The sequence below is a fragment of the Lynx rufus genome, unplaced genomic scaffold (genome assembly GCF_022079265.1).
Source record: "Lynx rufus isolate CCGP_SWC_20201006 ecotype Redwood Valley unplaced genomic scaffold, mLynRuf1.p SCAF_10, whole genome shotgun sequence".
Lineage (NCBI taxonomy): Eukaryota > Metazoa > Chordata > Mammalia > Carnivora > Felidae > Lynx > Lynx rufus.
This window is the reverse complement of record NW_025814824.1, coordinates 87,161,681-87,178,934: the sequence shown is the minus strand read 5'-3', so window position 1 is coordinate 87,178,934 and position 17,254 is coordinate 87,161,681. Positions and strand designations below refer to the sequence as shown.

General features: G+C 49.3%; 1 protein-coding gene across 5 annotated transcripts in view; it reads right to left on the bottom strand.

The window, feature by feature from the left end:
* The window catches only part of SPTAN1 (spectrin alpha, non-erythrocytic 1), a 62,770-nt gene that overhangs the window by 34,159 nt on the left and 11,357 nt on the right, over positions 1–17,254 (bottom strand). For all 5 annotated transcript variants that reach the window (XM_047070304.1, XM_047070319.1, XM_047070311.1 and 2 more), the window contains exons 2-20: positions 16,665–16,904; positions 15,329–15,454; positions 11,446–11,586; positions 10,942–11,088; positions 9,377–9,510; positions 9,077–9,221; positions 8,845–8,999; positions 8,059–8,194; positions 6,897–6,998; positions 5,929–6,066; positions 5,366–5,476; positions 4,595–4,672; positions 4,326–4,481; positions 3,887–4,091; positions 2,777–2,958; positions 2,194–2,437; positions 1,878–2,000; positions 1,106–1,323; positions 180–272 (exon numbers count right to left, since the gene is read on the bottom strand). In XM_047070304.1, coding sequence (XP_046926260.1) covers positions 180–272; positions 1,106–1,323; positions 1,878–2,000; positions 2,194–2,437; positions 2,777–2,958; positions 3,887–4,091; positions 4,326–4,481; positions 4,595–4,672; positions 5,366–5,476; positions 5,929–6,066; positions 6,897–6,998; positions 8,059–8,194; positions 8,845–8,999; positions 9,077–9,221; positions 9,377–9,510; positions 10,942–11,088; positions 11,446–11,586; positions 15,329–15,454; positions 16,665–16,901 — 2,871 coding nt within the window. In that variant the 5' untranslated portion in view covers positions 16,902–16,904. The remainder of the gene's footprint in view (positions 1–179; positions 273–1,105; positions 1,324–1,877; positions 2,001–2,193; positions 2,438–2,776; positions 2,959–3,886; positions 4,092–4,325; positions 4,482–4,594; positions 4,673–5,365; positions 5,477–5,928; positions 6,067–6,896; positions 6,999–8,058; positions 8,195–8,844; positions 9,000–9,076; positions 9,222–9,376; positions 9,511–10,941; positions 11,089–11,445; positions 11,587–15,328; positions 15,455–16,664; positions 16,905–17,254) is intronic.

The following is a 17,254-nucleotide window of genomic DNA, read 5'->3' as shown; positions in this document are numbered from 1 at the left end:
AAAAAAATAAACTGTTTACGCGTCTTTGTGTCACGGGACTTAGCAGTGAGGTCACAAGAATGTGACCTACGACTGGCACATCTGCTGGAAATGCCCAGGCCCTTCAATTTCCTGCGCGCCCCCCCCACTCCCCACCACCCCAGGCAACTGCTAACTGCTGACACGAAAGCCCGGCTCACCCGGCATGACTGAGCCTGGTCCCGCAGAGCCTGAATGCTGCTGCCGTAGGCACTGAGATCCGACATCAGAGCTTCGTGTTTCTTCAGTAGAGCCTGAAACCAAAATCACACACTGTGACCACGCACAAGGAACCAGGGCGCCCCGTCCTTGCTGCCTCACCGACCTACCATCCTCCCCGGATAGCTGGTTCATTTACACGGGGATTTGATCACCTCCTGCTCCACACTTTCCCTCCCCATTTCTAATAAACATCATATTTGGAGAAAATATAAATTGGGACTTGTAGTATTATCTTTTCTCCCTGCCCCTGCATGACCATGCGGTCCTGGAAAAATACAAGGTGGATAAAGCACGGTATGGTGCACTTGGTGGCTCCCCCACCCACCTTAAGAAACAAACACTACCAACAAACCGAAGCCTGCCTTCCTTGAGGACGCTCCCCTCCCTCGCTACACGTAGTGCTTTAGCATCATCCACCACCACCACCCCTTCCAAAACTCTTCAGCTGTCCCCACCCCCATCTTCTGGGGGAATCCTGTATAGCACATGTCACCATTCGACTCTTCTGGGTTTTGTGAAGACTGGCAAGAAAAGAGGTAGGTGCAGGGGCCGCACCTAGACCTCTATGGATAAAATCTAAGAGTTTTGCTCAAAAACACCCACTGCTGGCAAAAAGATACGCCTGTGTATGTACGTGTGTACATGCGTGTGGAGAGCCAGACAAACAAGAATGGCAAAACGCTTGCGGTGGAAGGTAGGGACGGGAGGTCTCCTCTCTCCTTTGGCAAGTTTCCATAGTGGAAACTACAAAATACTTTAAAACACACTAAAGAGCCAACGATGCAGACGCTGCACCTTCCACACACTGGTCACCTTCCCCACGGGCCCCAGCCCGAGCCCCGGCAGACTCCCCACACGCGGTCACCTCGGCTGAGTCCTCATCCTTCCCGTAGTCGGTGCTGCCCACGATGGGCTCCTTCTCCCGCATCCAGGACTCGGCCTCGTTGGCATCGGCAAAGTACTGCTGGGCCTGCAGAGAGTCTTCCAGGTCCTGCCGCCGCTGGGAGGCCTTGGACTTGAGTGACTCCCACTTCTGATTCAGTTCGCTGAGCTTGGCTTTCACATCTTCCGCAGCAAAATGGCCTGGAAGGCAGGCAGGGGAAAGGAAGACCACGCAAAGGAGGCCGACATGACGCCGGAGAAAAAGGTCCTCCGGGTGTCCACGGCACCTCCGCTACATCACTGTGGCAAGCCAGGCCCCTTCATAACCCCCAGTTTTAGGAGAGGCTTGGGTCCCGGACTTCTAAGTAATTTGTCCAACTTTTGCATCCTCAAGCCTCCAGCCATCCAGATCTCTATCTGGACCCTACGAAGCAGGTATCCCAAGCTGGCACCAGTGATATGACTGTAAAGACCTAACTAACAACAGTAGCCCCCCCAGTCCTCAGTCACTGAGACACGTGCCAGGCTGTTCCACACTCCGTCCCACATGATCTCACTCGCTCCTCGCAACTATTACCCGCATCTCACAGGTAAGACATTCGGATCGAGAGGGCAGGGTCTAGTCAAGGTCATATAGTGAGAGACCGGGGATGGTCCTCAACCCCACAAGCCCAGTCTGACTCAAGTCCATGCACTTAACCGAGGAGCAAACAAAGACCAAAAGCAAAGCCACTCCCTGGGTGATAACCGCTTACCTTCTTCCACCATGGCGTTCCCCTTCTGGGTCACTGCCTTGATGCGGGGTTCATGCCCAGCAATTTCTGCTTGGAGGGCTTGGTGTTTCTTCAGCAGATTTTGGACTCCAATCAAATCTTTGCCTGAAAGCAGAGACCGCTCCCTGGTCATCCAAGCCATCGAGAGAAAAGTCAGCCCTGTCGCTCTTTAAGATTCCACTGGGGTTCCAAGTTTACCTTAAACTTGACCCTCCTTGCTCTGATATGCATCTCCTTTACGCTATGAGGGTAGGGCCCTTTCTCAAACTTGAATCTTACCTCAGGGAGACAGACTGACCTCTGTTGGTGGACGCGGCAATGGGTTCTTTCTCCCGAATCCACGTCTCCTCATCCTCAACGTCACGGAACAGTTGCTGCAAACGCAGAGAATCCGCCAGCTTCTGCTTTCGGGCAATCATGGGTTCTTTGAGTGCCTCATAGCGAGCCACGAGGGCTTCCTGCTTCTTTTTGATGTTTTCAGCATCAAAATGGCCAGCATCCTGGAACTGGCGGGCCTGAATGGTGATGCCATCGATTCGATCCTGGAAACAGGAAGGGACAGAGTCGTGAAAGCTTGCACCAGCACGCTCTGGTCTGACTCTTAACTTCAACTGTGACTCGGTCACATATGAAGAAAAACCAACACAGGTGTCTTCCCAGCCTGGAGAGTAATCTTTCTGCCTTCTCTTTCCCTCATCTTGGGCTCCCAGGAAACTCTGAGGGAGGAGTTTGATTTGAGAACAAGAGGGAATACACAGGGTCACCTAAGAAAATCAACACCTTTTATCCCTCAGAAAAACAGCAGGGCCTAGAAATCGCCTGCCGTTTCTCCAGCTTCACCACCACCAGCGGCCCAGGCAGCAGCCCCCGGGTCCCACTACCTGGTGAGCAGCCACGTCAGCCTCCAGCAGGGCATGCTTCTTCTGGAGGTTCTGGACGTTGGTAAGGTCTTTGCCATAATCATCCGAAGCCAGATGACCTTCCACCTCATACAGCCACAGCTCAATATCTTCGACGTTGCGGTTGAACTGTTGCTGCTGGTTGGCCTCGCGAAGCTTTATCCCTAGTCAAAGGAGCAGGCATGATTGTCCACCTGTTAATACTGTCCCCCGCCAGTGCTGCTCATTGACAACGGTACTTAGTGAGGAGCTAAGGGTCAGGGTTCCAGTCACTGCTTCACCCCCACCACAAAGGTAAAAACAAAACGCAGACTTGGAAGTCCTTTATTTTATTTGCATATTTAAAAAAAAATTTTTTTTTTCAACGTTTATTTATTTTTGGGACAGAGAGAGACAGAGCATGAATGGGGGAGGGGCAGAGAGAGAGGGAGACACAGAATCGGAAACAGGCTCCAGGCTCTGAGCCATCAGCCCAGAGCCCGATGCGGGGCTCGAACTCACGGACCGCGAGATCGTGACCTGGCTGAAGTCGGACGCTTAACCGACTGCGCCACCCAGGCGCCCCTATTTGTATATTTTAAATATTTATTATGAGAGAGAGAGAATTCACTTGGCTTGGGCGTACACTGGAGAAGTGCACAGAGAGAGGGGAGGGGGAGGGAGAATCCCGAGATCCATGAGATCACGACCTAAGCCGAAACACGTAACTGACTGAGCCACCCAGGTACCCCCAGAAGTCCTTTAAAAAGCATCCTAACCCCCATGAGAGAAGAGCGTTCAAGAATTATTAAAAGCCCTTGGCTCTCAGCCGAACTCTGATGTTCGGCGACAAGGACCAGTTAAGGGCAGGTGACCACAATCACTCCCTCTCACTCAGGCTCCCCCACTACCCAGCACGTCAACCACATTTATCACATTAGCAAAGCATCAGGATCGCAAGCAAGGAACTGCTACACGGGAGAGGAGCGCGCAGGCCCGAGGCTGCCCAGCTCACCCGACCTATGTGGTTTGTGTCCCTATAACACTTCACCAGGAAGGGACACCTAACTCCCCAGCGGCCCTCACACTATCCGGGGAGGCTCCTTCTCTTACCTTTCAGTTCAGTGGCTTCCAGCAATTTCTTCCACAAACTGATGACCTCATTCATACGAGCTGCTACTTCATCCTTGGCATAGTGATTGACATCAATCAGCTTTTGCCCCGCTTTCTCCAGGGCGTCAATGCGGCTCTGGTTGGCAGAGAGCTCAGCCTCAAAAGCCTGGTGCTTCTGTACTTTTCCTTGTAGGTTGGATGGGTCCTGCCAAAAAAGGAAGAAGGGGGTTCTACCTGGAACCCGAGTATGTCAAACTACTCTGTATTACCTTCCTGCTTCTCTTTCCTGGCAGGGGGCAGGGTGCAGAGAACGATAAGCTTATGTTAAATAGTGTGATTTTCAGAGCTCCTGATTTCTTTCTTTAGCTTCAATTTATCTTTGAGAGCTACATTTAGCTTCCTAGCCAAATGCTACAGTGCAATGCTGGCAGAACATTACTTTATAAGCTTCATCTGTGGCGGTTTTCATCTTCTCGTTGACCCAGCTCTTGAGCTCATCGGAGTCGCGGAAAAACTGCTGCAAGTGGAAGGAGTCTGCCAGCTGGGCCCGGCGACACATGGCTCTCTCGTGCAGGGCATTGCGGCGGCTCAGCAGCTGGAAGACAAGGGGCCTCATGACTCTCCCGTTCCTGCTCTCCAGAGACTTCTCCCACTCCAGAGGTTACACGGACAGGAGAGTGGGGACGGCGCGGGGAGAACGGAACGTACCGCATCTCGGCGGGTGGCCACGTCCTCCATTGCGTAGTGATTGTTCTGAATCAGCTTGGTTGCAAATTCATCCAGTGCCTGGAAGGGAAGAGTAAAGGGCTCTTCACCAGCAAAAGCACGCGAGCACACAGCTCGGCCGCAGGAGCAAAGTAACTACCGTACAGGTCACAAAATGCTCTAAACCGAAACACAGGTCTAAGGTTTGCTGTGACAACATTTACCCCTCGACTTCTGAGTTTCTGGTTGACGTTATTAGTCAGATACGACAATGTTATGCTAGCTCCTTTCAGGACGTTCACTGTAGCTGATGTCATGACACATCTGATGTGACTGGACGGGGGGTCAGAACGGGTTAGCAGCCTGTTTGCAAGGGGAAAAATACCTCTTACGTGAGCTCCAACCACTTTTATTTATTTTTCTCAAGCTTTTATTTTTAAGTAGTCTCGACACCCAACATGGGGCTCAAGTTCACAACCCTGAGACCAAGAGTCACATGCGCCCCGACTGAGCCAGCCAGGCGCCCTGAGCTCCAAGTACTTTTAGTGAAAGGTAAATCTCAATGTGGAGGTTTACGCATCAGGGAAAGATCCCATCCCATGAGCGGAGGCGGGCCTCCCACCGGACCGTGAGCCGCCACCGTGAGATCTGAAGCCCCTACAGGAGCACCTCTCACACAGATCCTCCGCTTCATCTGCGCAGAAACCCTTGAGGAGAACGGATGCCGGGCTGACTCTGAGGACCACCAGAAGGAACGAGAAGAGAGAGTCTTACTGTAATCTTTTCCTCCTGGGCGCTGAGGGACTTCTCGAAGTCCTCGTGCTTCTTGAGGAGCGCTTCCACACTATCCAAGGAGTCTCCCAGGTCTTCGTTCAACAGGAAGGCCTTGCGAAAGAGAACAAAAGCACTCAGGGTGACACCCTAGCCCTTTCATCAACTAAGGCTAGAAAGCAAAGGATATGCTGGCCAAAATACGAAAAGGAAGGAAGGAGATGCTATAGCCATAAAACTTCTCAGCTCTCTTCCACAAAGTCTGACATCCTTTTAGATTCACTTAACATAAATTCACCAATAGCGTGAGTGCTAAGTCCCAGACCCAAAAAAAAAAAAAAAAAAAAAAAAAAAGTCCTCTTCGGTAAAAGACAATTCCACAGCAGCAGACTCCTGTCCAAACCTGGGGCCGGTCCCGAGGGTCAGCCAACCCCAGCAGCGGGAGCAAGGCTGGCACAGCCGCTGGGCGCTCTTCGTCACGGCCTCGTCACCCGACTCACAACGGCAACATGGGCACAAGTCAGCCCCCCCCCCAGGCAGTGCGGCGGACGGAGACGACGCGGTACCTCCTGCTTGCTCATCCAGTTGTCCACCTGCTCCGTGTCGCGGTAGAAGAGCTGCAGGTCCATGCACTGCTCGTACTGCTGCCGGCGCAGCTCCCACAGCTCCAGCAGGGCAGCCCGCTCCTCCGCCAGGACGCCCAGCTGCAGGGAGGAGGGGACACAGAAGCCGTGAGGGAGGGTGGGTCCTGCCGTGGCCCCCTCCCCCACCAGGCCAACAGAAAGGCTGCCCTGGAATTTCTAAGCCTCGTGCTAATCTTCCGGCCTCTCCTCTGGTTTGCAAAAGGGGACGAATTGCATTCACTTGTGGCAGCCGGCTCACAGGAAACCACACAAATCCTGAGCAGTTTAGGCTACATAGAAGGCAAGCGAGTTGATCTAGAATTAATTTACTGCCACGTTATCACAGGTGACTTAAGATCAAAATGGTAGGTAAATGTTAGGTAGAAAAGAAAGGGCATCTATCCAAAGGCAGGCAGTAAAAATGGAGGAAGGACTCTCAGCTGAGAAATGCCAACTCGGTGCGTCTTCCCATAAAACTGGTAAATTCAGGAATGCCCTAGAGCTAATTTTTAAGCTCCAAAGTTGACAATAAAGTGTCTTTGATTTCAAAGACTCTTTTTAGTCTACGCAGTATTAAAACAGCATCATCATCTTAATGTTCCTCAGGTATCTTTACACTCAGATGTTGTGAAACTTTGAAATTCATCTCTTTCTTATTGGCTCAACTCCCTGCCAGGTCCCCTTCAGGTAGAAAATGTACCATAAGCATCCCAAATAAATGGAACTTTCTTTCTCTAATCAATCACGATACTACAAATAGGTCTTCTTCTTCGGTCTCTTAAGAAACTGCCCTTGAACTTCCTGGCACAAGTTCTATGTCGGCTTTCTCACACACCATGGTGAATGCAGCCTGGATGCTCATGGATGGATACCAGCTTTCAGAGACTCTCAAAGAACCTCTCCTCTCTTACCTTCTCCCGCACTTCATCCGAGGCGTAATGCCCAGCAGTGAGCAGGGCCTGTCCAGACTCATCTGCGGATTTAAAGCTGTCCTCGTGAGCATCGATTTCACCCTAAAGGGAAAAAAGGCATAATTTATGCCTGGCAACTGATAAAAGAAAACAGAGTGGTCGAATTTTAAACAATCGTTACAAATCAGAACATCCCGGGGCGCCTGGGTGGCGCAGTCGGTTAAGCGTCCGACTTCAGCCAGGTCACGATCTCGCGGTCCGTGGGTTCGAGCCCCGCGTCGGGCTCTGGGCTGATGGCTCAGAGCCTGGAGCCTGTTTCCGATGCTGTGTCTCCCTCTCTCTCTGCCCCTCCCCCGTTCATGCTCTGTCTCTCTCTGTCCCAAAAATAAATAAACGTTGAAAAAAAAAACAACAAAAAAAAACAAATCAGAACATCCCATCTCCAACAAGGAGCAGGGTCAATGATGAGGCCAGGTTCCCTGACACCGGTTGGGGTTACCAACCACAAGGGCACCGTTTACTGAGAAGCCTCTTTGCCACTGGCTTTTCAGGCCACCTCTGTCCAAGCCTGCCATGTTCCCACACGATTAAGGGTCCGAGCCCTGTCTTCTGTTCCACTGTCTCTCTGCCCTCACGGTGCCGGGTGGGCGGATTTCTCAAAACCCTCAGTCTCACAAACCTCAAGATCATGACCTGAGCCGAAACCAAGAGTCAGACACTTAACCGACTGAGCCTCTCAGGCGCTCCAGAAACCTTTCTTTTTAAGGTAAAGCCTATCAAAATCTCATAAAACTAGTTTTCTGTGGAATATACTTTGGGGAAAAAAACCAGAGTAAGAAACTTACACCAAATATGAAATTCAGCATTTAAATGAAGACAGTGTTTAAGATGGTTATGACTATTGTGCAAACTACAGCACTCTATCTTGCCAGGGCACAGCCCTTCATTTTCACAGACCACAGTTAATTTCCCAACATTTAACCCTCTTCACCATGTATGAGAAGCCGGCAGAGCCAGGCTCCAAAGGCAAAATCAATAATAATCCTATGGAGGGAGCCAGCTGTGAACAAAGTTTCAGCCACTCTGACTGCAAATGAGAGTGATCAACCGATGCATTACAAGCTAAAATGTCTTTCCTTCTGAAAGATGTCGGAGATGCTACCTTGTGCTCCTGATGCCTGTCGAGCAGGGCTTCAGCCCCGGCCACATCATTGGCGAGCTCATCTGCATTGATGAGGGCTTTCATTTCAGTCACCCAGCTGGTGAGGTCGCGGAAGTCAGCAAGGAAGCGTTGAAGCCTAGGGAAATCCAAGAAGAGCCATTAGATGTGCCACGTTCCCAGTGGAGAGCCCAGGATGGAAAATGCCTTCCTAAAGCTTCGAAGTCTACGTCCTCAGAGGCCTAACAAACCATGAAAACCCTAATCCTGGGATACAGAAGATTCTTCCATCTAGACTATAAAGGAAAGCGAGAGAAGGCTGAAAGCAATCCTTTGAAATCTGGGTTCTGTCCATCATTGTAATTCCCCAATCTGGTCCCTTATTTCCAACCTCCTTGGCATTCCCAAGTTTGAGCTCTGGTTAGTAATTAGCATTCTTTCACTCCCCAATGCTTGATTTACTCAATTTTAGTGGTATATTTCCCTGGTGCTCCAATCACTAAGGAGAGATTCCCACTTCTATTGGTCATAACACAGCGATAGAAGCCGGAAGGATATTCATAGAGTCATAAACACTAAGTGTGCGTGCGTGCGCACACACACTACAGAGTTGCCAGTCTCCAAATGTAACACAGGTAGGAAAGTCACTGGCACTTTCTTTGCACAGGAACTGGCAGGTGTACAGCAGCCCTCTCTCAGTGGGTAGAAGTGACCCCTAACCCCGCCTGCCCTCTTCTCTAAGAGGGGTCCAAAGGCGTGGGTCGCTGAGCCCCAGGGAGTTCTTCCTACCTGTAGGAGTCATTGAGGCGGGCGTGTCTCTCGGCTGCCAGGGTCCGGATCTGCTCCCAGTTGGCAATGAGCTCCTCTCGCTTCACTTGAATCTGCGCGGCGCTCAGAGGGTGGGACTGCTGCAGGCGGTCGGCCTCGGCACACAGGGCTTTGACCTGGAAACACCCTCCATCAGACAGCGCTCGTGCCCCTTGCTAACTTCTCTGTGGGACCGGCTACTTTCAAAACCTACCTTGTCCTCCAAAGCAGCAAGGTCTCTCTCCAAACCCTCGTGCTTCCGCAGCAGAGCCTGAACGCTTGCCAGGTCTCGGCCAAAATCGTCAGAGGCCATTAACTGCTCCTTCTCCTTAATCCAGCTGATGGTCTCGTCCACATCCCTATGGAATGGAGGCACTGGCACAGCCGCTTACGGCGACTGTCTAGGGCTGGGAGTGCCGCCCAGGCAGCTCCAGCATCTATGTGGCACATGCCACATATCCACCAGGCCCCCCAGGTATACACCCATGTCCAGCAGCCCTCTATGGCTCGGTACCTGTTAAAGCGCTGGACCTCAGCCGCCCCAAAGAGCTTCCCCTGTCGCTGAAGGGCCAGTCCCTTCAGCCGCTGCCAGGCCGCGTTTACTTCATCCTGCTTGGTCTTGATGGTCTCCTCCTCAGGGTGCTGCTCCTACACGAGGGAGAACACAGACCGGCCTGGGTCCTGAGCCCCGGGCTCCTGACAAGTGTCTGCTTCAGCAAACCTTCATCTTTCTGAAGAAACACTGGCTTTGTGTGTGAAATGGAGTGAAATTTGTTCAAAATGAGCTTCCGTTTCTTCTTGTATAAAAAGGGGAGAGCCATTCTCTGTCCCTCCGAGTAGTGCGGACAGTCCATAAAGCGGTTGCCGGCATCAGCACCAAAAACCTTCATGTTAACACATACCTTAACTGCAACTTTATGGTAGCTTCATCGATGCACCTACGTCCAATGCACCTGGTGCTGGAAAATCTGTCACCTCGGACACTCGGGAGCCTACCAAGCATTCCTGTCCGTACACACGGTCTTCAGGGTGTGTTCCTGACTTCAGACTGGAGCTATTTCTTTAAAAGTAACCTTCCCCATGAACTACATTTTGGTTTTTGTCTTGACAAAAATGTGAAGTAATAAATGAAGCATTTCGGGGTTCTGAGATCCATCTGTGAGATCTTAGGCTTGGCCTGACTGCTCTTGTCAGCACGACCCTGGGAGGCCCCAAGATTCTGGGGCAGGGGGTAGGGCAGAGTACATCTCTCGCTGTGGAAGGATGAGGTGTTTCTGAGGAGTGCTGGCTCTTCTTTTGTCACTGGCCAGAAAGGCAACAAGTACCAGCCCTGAAGCAGATCCATAAATTTAAGATTTATACCCTGCAAATCAAATCTCCCTGAAAGCACAAAATCCAGTTCCTACTACTTGAAGCCCCTGGAGAGATTGCTAAGGAGAGATTTCCGCTTCTATTGGTCATAACGCAGCAACGTAAGACAGAAGGATATATATACATAAAGTCATAAATACTATGTGTGCACTCTGGCGCCTGTAGCAGAAGCCGGGGATAAAGAAGCAGCTCACGGGAATGCACACGTAGGCAATGGGGAAAGGCTGCACTGTCCCCTCTCGATGGCTCAGAGCCACCAGTGGAGAGCCTATTCATTACAAGGTTCCCCAGGCTCCCAAGAGAGCCCTGGGACTTCACATCAAAATCAAAAGGAAAGGAAGAGAGCAGTCAGGCGTCAGTGGACGCCTGCCAACTCTGAGAAGCATTCACCGCCACACCCTCACCTGACAGCCCTGGACGCCCAGCTTCAGCAGCCCCGTAAAAGCATTGCTGAGCCCTACCCGAAAGTGGGTGGAGGACACAGATCAAACGAACTTGGCCGTTCCTGCCCATGGCCACAAGTTAGAAAGCAGCTCCTAACTCAGGAGTAAGCAGAATTGCTGCCTTATCTAAACAAAACTCTGAGAGACGCTTTCCACACCGTGCTCACACAGGACTCAGGGAACTGATCACCGAAATTTTCTTCTGGGAACACCGGACAATTAGTATCATGATGGGGGAAGAAGCACGTGGTGCTCTGCCACCTACCTGAATGAGTTTGGCAGCAAACTGGTTCACTTCATTAACTCTTTCTTCATGGGCAGCCATATCTGTTTGAAACTCTTCAAATTTCTTCTGTAAAACCTCCACGTGCTCCAGGTCCTGGCCCAGCTCCTCAGAAGTCACGATTGCTTCCTGCCCGGGAACCAACAGAGCCAGAGTCACCAACTGACACTCGGTAACCATGGCTCCCACTTATCACGAGCGAGGCCCACCGGGCTGGGCCGCGTTAGCTTTCGTGGATGCAGTTTTCCGTGTCCTTTGTGATCTGAGCTCCTCTCCCAGTTAAAAGGTTGAGCTCAGGGCACGTCAGGCTGAGCCTCCGGGTTCAGAGTTACAGAAGGGCGCGCGCTGCGGAGAGCAGCCGGGGCTGCGGCAACCCCACCACCAAGCGTCTTCCACTGCTCACTCCGGCCCTCAGCTGGGCACACAGACACTCCTCCCGTGCTCTTGCTAAGGCTGACTCAGCAAACCTTCCTCCTGGAAACGTACCTTGTCATTGATCCAGTCCATCACGTCCTCACACTCCCGCAAATACTGCACCAGCTTCTGCGCCTGCAGCAGTTTCACCCCCTTCTCCCGCATCTTCTCCAAGAGAAGTTCCCACTGGCGGTGCAGCTCCATCAAACGGGTCTGTGGGTGAGAAAAATCAGCCCCGGAGATCACAACCATCCCTATGGGATCTGGCTCCTCCACAGACTTCCCGCAGGTCAGAAACCTCACAAGTCAGAGGTTGGAATACATCTTTTAAAAGATAACCCCCCCCCCACCCCAAAGATCATCTCCGAAGGAAGAGGAAATCTAAGTTTGAGAACGGGAAACAGCATCCACTTCACAGTGGTTCGGTAGGTCTTAACAAAACAGCTGATCTTTCACAGGTGGATTTATTCTAGTTTACTTCAGGGGAATTATTAATCATCATCAACTATTATATAAATAATATATGTAAACAATACAGAAATGCATAAATGATAATTATGTTATTTATAATTGTTATTAGTAATCAAATCATTAAGTGAGATTCCTGGGTCGGAAAACTAGTGGGGGAGGAGAGATGAGGAATTAACACAGAAACAGCAGAAATCACTGAAGAGTTACTATGAATTTGCAGAGGTAGAGGGAAAAAATAAAACGAGAGGTCTTATGGGCATCATGAATGCAAAGAAACAATGATGAGGCACAAATAAATAGGAACACCTTTTCATATAAATTAGAAAAGATGGGGAGGGGGTGCCTGGGTGGTTCAGTCGGTTAAGCGTCGGAGTCTTGATCTTGGCTCAGGTCGTGATCTCATGGTTCGTGGGTTTGAGCCCCGTGTCGGGCTCTGTGCTGACAGAGCAGAGCCTGCTTGGGATTCTTTCTCTGCCCTGCCCCCGCTCATGCACACACATGCGCTTGCTATCTCTCTCAAAATAAATAAACTTAAAACACACACAAAAAAAGAGGTCCTGAAACATAATCAGCAATGAAAAGGATTCTTGGCAGAAAAGGTTTTGGCACTTCTGTGAAAAGACTGTTTGTGGTACATCTCAGGTAAGGTTCATTTCAAACCTCACCCAAGTGGTAGCCACAGGCCCAAACATATTCACTTCCCAGCATCTTTGGGTTCTCACTGCAAGTCCTAGTAAGGACGTGTCAAGAACTGGGAGGGAATTGATCATGCGTTCAAGCTGAGGGGACGCTTTCTGGTATCTAATCTAATCTTAATGTATTGACTAAGCCTCCCCCAAGATACTGGGAATTTCCGTGTTAACACTGGCAGACACAAGGAAAACAAACCACAAGGGGGGTGGACACTCACAGGAGAGAAGTCTGGGATCCACCCATTGTTGAGATGCCCCTCCCAGGCAGCTAAAAACTTGAAGGCCAAGGGGCAGCCAACATGGGTGGATTCTCTTAGAAACAAGGGTGTGGGTTTCATGTGAAAGGAGAAAACAGCAGGGGAAATAAACACACAATTCACTTCCACCACCGATGGTTACAAAGAAGCCCCGCCAAGGAGAAGGAAGTGAAAGGCATTCCAAGGCAGAGGGGAAGGAACAGGCAAGCAGCAGCAACTCAACACTCCACCTACTCGGATGTGGGACCCAATGTGGGTGGCGGTGACTATGGGGCGCCACGCCGTCCGGTACGGTGTGAAAGTCTAAACCGGCGACAGACAGGTTATCCAGGACATAGAAGCAATCCTCACAATCCACCCCCGCCCCCACGTTAGCCTGCCTGCCAAATGAGGTTACTGAGTTATGGGGCCAGCTGAAGCACCAAGCCAGGATCACCATGGGAACTGGGAACAAGACAGCAAAGATTAAATGAAAGCCCTTTGCTCAAATTAAAAACAAGACCACCGAAGGCTCACCAAAAAACCTCACTCCCTAAGTCAATGGTCAGTCTCCCACATGCTTCATGTTCACGCTCTCAGGTAAAGAACTAGGACAGGCCCTGCTCCAGGGCTGGAACAGCCCTCCTGTTCCTGGTGCATCTGACCTCGTAAACACTGCAGGCTAGAGAGCCCAGATTCTCAAGCGCACCGCAGTTTGGGAACAGGAGGGAGCAGGCAGGCAGGGGCACTTGGGAAACACTGAAAGCTGACAGGGTGGAGAGGAAATCCTGGTTCTGACTCGGGTGGCTTTCTCAATAGGGGCATGAGAAAACAGCAGGAGGCAGAGGCAGCTGGCAGAGAAATTAAGGAAAGCGAACAGAAATGAAATATAGCTTCGAAAAATAAAGCAAATAGTTGTCAGCAAAGAAAGGTGTAGATTGGAATTCCAATTCTGTCGCCTACTAGCTGTGGGATTTGGAGAAGTTACTCAAACTTCTCTGAGCTTCAGTTCCTTCCCTTCCATATTGCGGGGATAAGGGCTACCTAGGGAGCTTCTAGTCAAGATCAGAGATTACATATGTCAAGTCCCATGGCAAAGTGTTTGCACATAAATGGCTACTCAACAAACAGTAGCTAGTAGTACTTTTAAATGTTGCTTTAATAAGATCTCCAAACAGGGAGGAGGGTATTTACTAACAGAGCAGAATGAAGTGAGCTTTGGGTCCCTCCCTCTTCAGATTAGCTACTATAAAGTCAAACACTTGATCTATTTCTCCTGTTCCCTATCTGTAGCCTGGTTATACTGCTGCAGAGCAATGCCATGCACTCTGAGAAAACAACTTTTATCCAGGAAATAATAAGGCATGCCATTTTCGTTTACCATAAGACTGTATACAAAACAGCGGGAAAATGAGCAGGAAGACATTTGTACTTAACGGCAGAAACACAGACGACATTACCCAAATGAGTCGAATATAATTAAACAGTTGGTCATATGGCATTTAGAATTTACTCTTATTTCCTATTTACAATCATTACTAGTAATGATTAACTATTAATAATAAGCTAACTGCAAGTCTTCAATATGAGACTGCAGAGTATATCAGTGCAAAAGAGACACTAAGTATTTACTGTTACAGAACCACTAGGCCAGACCCCAGGGGAATGGAGGCTCTACAGGGGGTCAGGAAACAAGCAGCAGAGGATGTGACACTTCTAGCCGGGCTTTTGGATGTAGCTTTCATCTAAATCTTCAAGACAGCCTCGACTGGTAAGGACTGAAAAGGCCAGTCCCTCCATGGAACATGACTTTGGATAACAAAGAACAACACACACAGACAGGTATGACATTAAGTCAGAAACAGTTAAGAACATCTGGTTATGAGGAACTAAGCGTGCGTACTTCACCCTCAAGAGGTTTGCTTTCCCTTTAATACCCTGGTATTGGAAATGGCAGAGCAGGGAAGGATCAATTGTTGCCCCAGCTCCAGCGAACTGGTACCAAACAAGTCAAATCAAAGAACGTGAGGACACCTGCTTCAAAGTTGGCTCTATCACCATGGTCACCAACAGGTGCCACAAGTCTCTGCTTACAGCTGGACCATAAACTCAAAACTTGCTCACTAGATCTCAGCAAACCAAGATCCAGACATCGAGTTTTGCCAATGGAGAACTTTATAGCATCTGTGAGTAATCCTACTGTTCTTTCTGTCTTGATCTCCAAATTCACCAACTTCCCATCTAATTACCATCTGTAAATTTAAGTCTAATTTATGTAATCTTCTTTAAAGTATAATCGCATTCTAATTTGTTCTACAAAAAGAATTATTTCCCCACTGAGCATACACATACTTGTTTGTATTCACACTGAATCATCGTATTACAAAGGCAAGATTTGGGTAACTCCTTTCAGAGACTTCACAAATTCTTTTAAAAAGCTAGAAAAGTCTTTTTTAGAAACCCTAACTGGCATTTAATCCACACTCTTCCGCCAACCAGACAGCCACCCTTACCAGTACCAGATGGCCACCCGTACCAGGCACTACTCCTACTCACCCTTATGGTTTCAGACGCAAAATGCCCTTCTGAGATCATCAGGTTTCCAGTCTCATCCAGTTTAACAATGGCTCCCGAGTTGGCCTGCACTTCAGCTTCGAAGGCCTGATGCTTCTGAAGCTTGCCCTGTTGGTGGACCATGAAGTGAGCCACAGCTGCAACCACACAGCATTCACCATTCTGCCCCCCCCCCCCACCCAGGACCCCTTATTCCTCCCCTCCTGAATCCAACTTCCTCTAATTATGGACACTCATCATTCCCCTCATCCCCTCACCTGCTCAATTACTCAAATACTCTCACCTCATCTATACTGGCTTCCTGGAAGCTTGGCCACCAAGGACCACCAACTTTGCATTGCCTACTTCTACGGTCTACCAGGAAATTAGTCCTTGTGTGAACATCCAATCCCCTCTAGAAATACAGAGCCAGGGGTGCCTGGGTGGCTCCGTACCCAACTGAGCATCCAACTTCAGCTTAGGTCATGATCTCACAGTCTGTGGGTTCGAGGCCTGCATCAGGTTCTGTGCTGACAGCTGGGAGCCTGGAGCCTGCTTTGGATTCTGTGTCTCCCTCTCTCTCTGCCCCTCCCCCCACTCATGCTCTGTCTCTGTCTCTCTCAAAAATAAACATTAAAAAAAATTAAATATAGAAATATAGAGCCACATCAACAACTTTCTCAGCACATACGATTTGCCCTTGAATAATAATCCTTCTGCATTCACTCATGACATGACACTTTCTCTTCTTAGACTAGTCTGGTAAAGTAAGAGAACCATGCTCTCCACTTGATTAAAAAAAAAAAAAGTCTTTCACCAAAACCAATAAGGCTTTGTCCTTTTTTAAAAAACAACTTCACTGAGGCATGACTTATGCCACAAAATTAAGCAACCATTCAATGATTTTTAAAGACTTGTTTTTGATAAGACTTACCAGTGAGTTGCTTAAAGAGATACCTAACTATAAATTTCCACCAGCAACACCGTTAGTATGCCTTTCTTAAAAACACATATTCTAAGAGATCAACCCAGACCCTCCCTGAAAAATGGTGAAGGATCACCAAAGGTTGCAAGGCAGTGGTTTGAGAACCATCAGCTTGAAGCATCCAGAAAAGATAACTACCTACCAGATTCCACAAATGCCTTTAGTGTATACAGTATAATACCTACTACACCAAGGGTTTTTCAGAACAGTGAGTCAGTCCTGACTTATGTCTGATCTACATTCTTCTTGCTGTCCAACCTCTCAAGGTCATAATTAAATGACCTTGGGTGATTTGGGGGCAAAAACATATGAACTCTTGAATTCTGGCAAGAATCTCAGGGAGATGAGACGCACCTGCAAGTTGGTTGGGTCCTTATAATTCTCATCAGATGCAATCTGAAGTTTCTCCTGAATCCATTTCTCCAGCTCCTCAGCATCTCTCTGGAAAAACTGGAATCGGTAAGAATCTTCAAGCTTCTGGCGCCTAAGGGTTGAGAGCTCCTTGAAGCGGTGGTATCTGTCGAGGACCTGCTGCCGCCTCTCCTGGATGTCCTCTGCCGTTTCCAGCACTTTGACCCCACTTGGGTCCATTTTCTGAAAAGACAGAATGCCCTGAAATAAGCACTACGAGACCAGAGTGGATTTAATGGAATCAGCCTCTCGGAAGGCAAAAATTCTCAGACAGCCCATGCAGATGAAAAAAAGTAATCCGTCCTCAGGATAGAACAGTGAGCCCAGATTCTATTCCTTTGTAAAAATTGGTCATCTACTGGCCTGCGACACCTGCCTACATGGCTCCCTCGGAGGATGTCTAACCAATACCACAGTGAAACCCAGCAAAAAATACAACCGGGAGAACTAGAGCTTACCAGCAATTCTACAAGGGCTTTGAGAATTTAAAGGAAATGCCAAATTGGTACTCAAAGGATATACTGAGGGGTGCC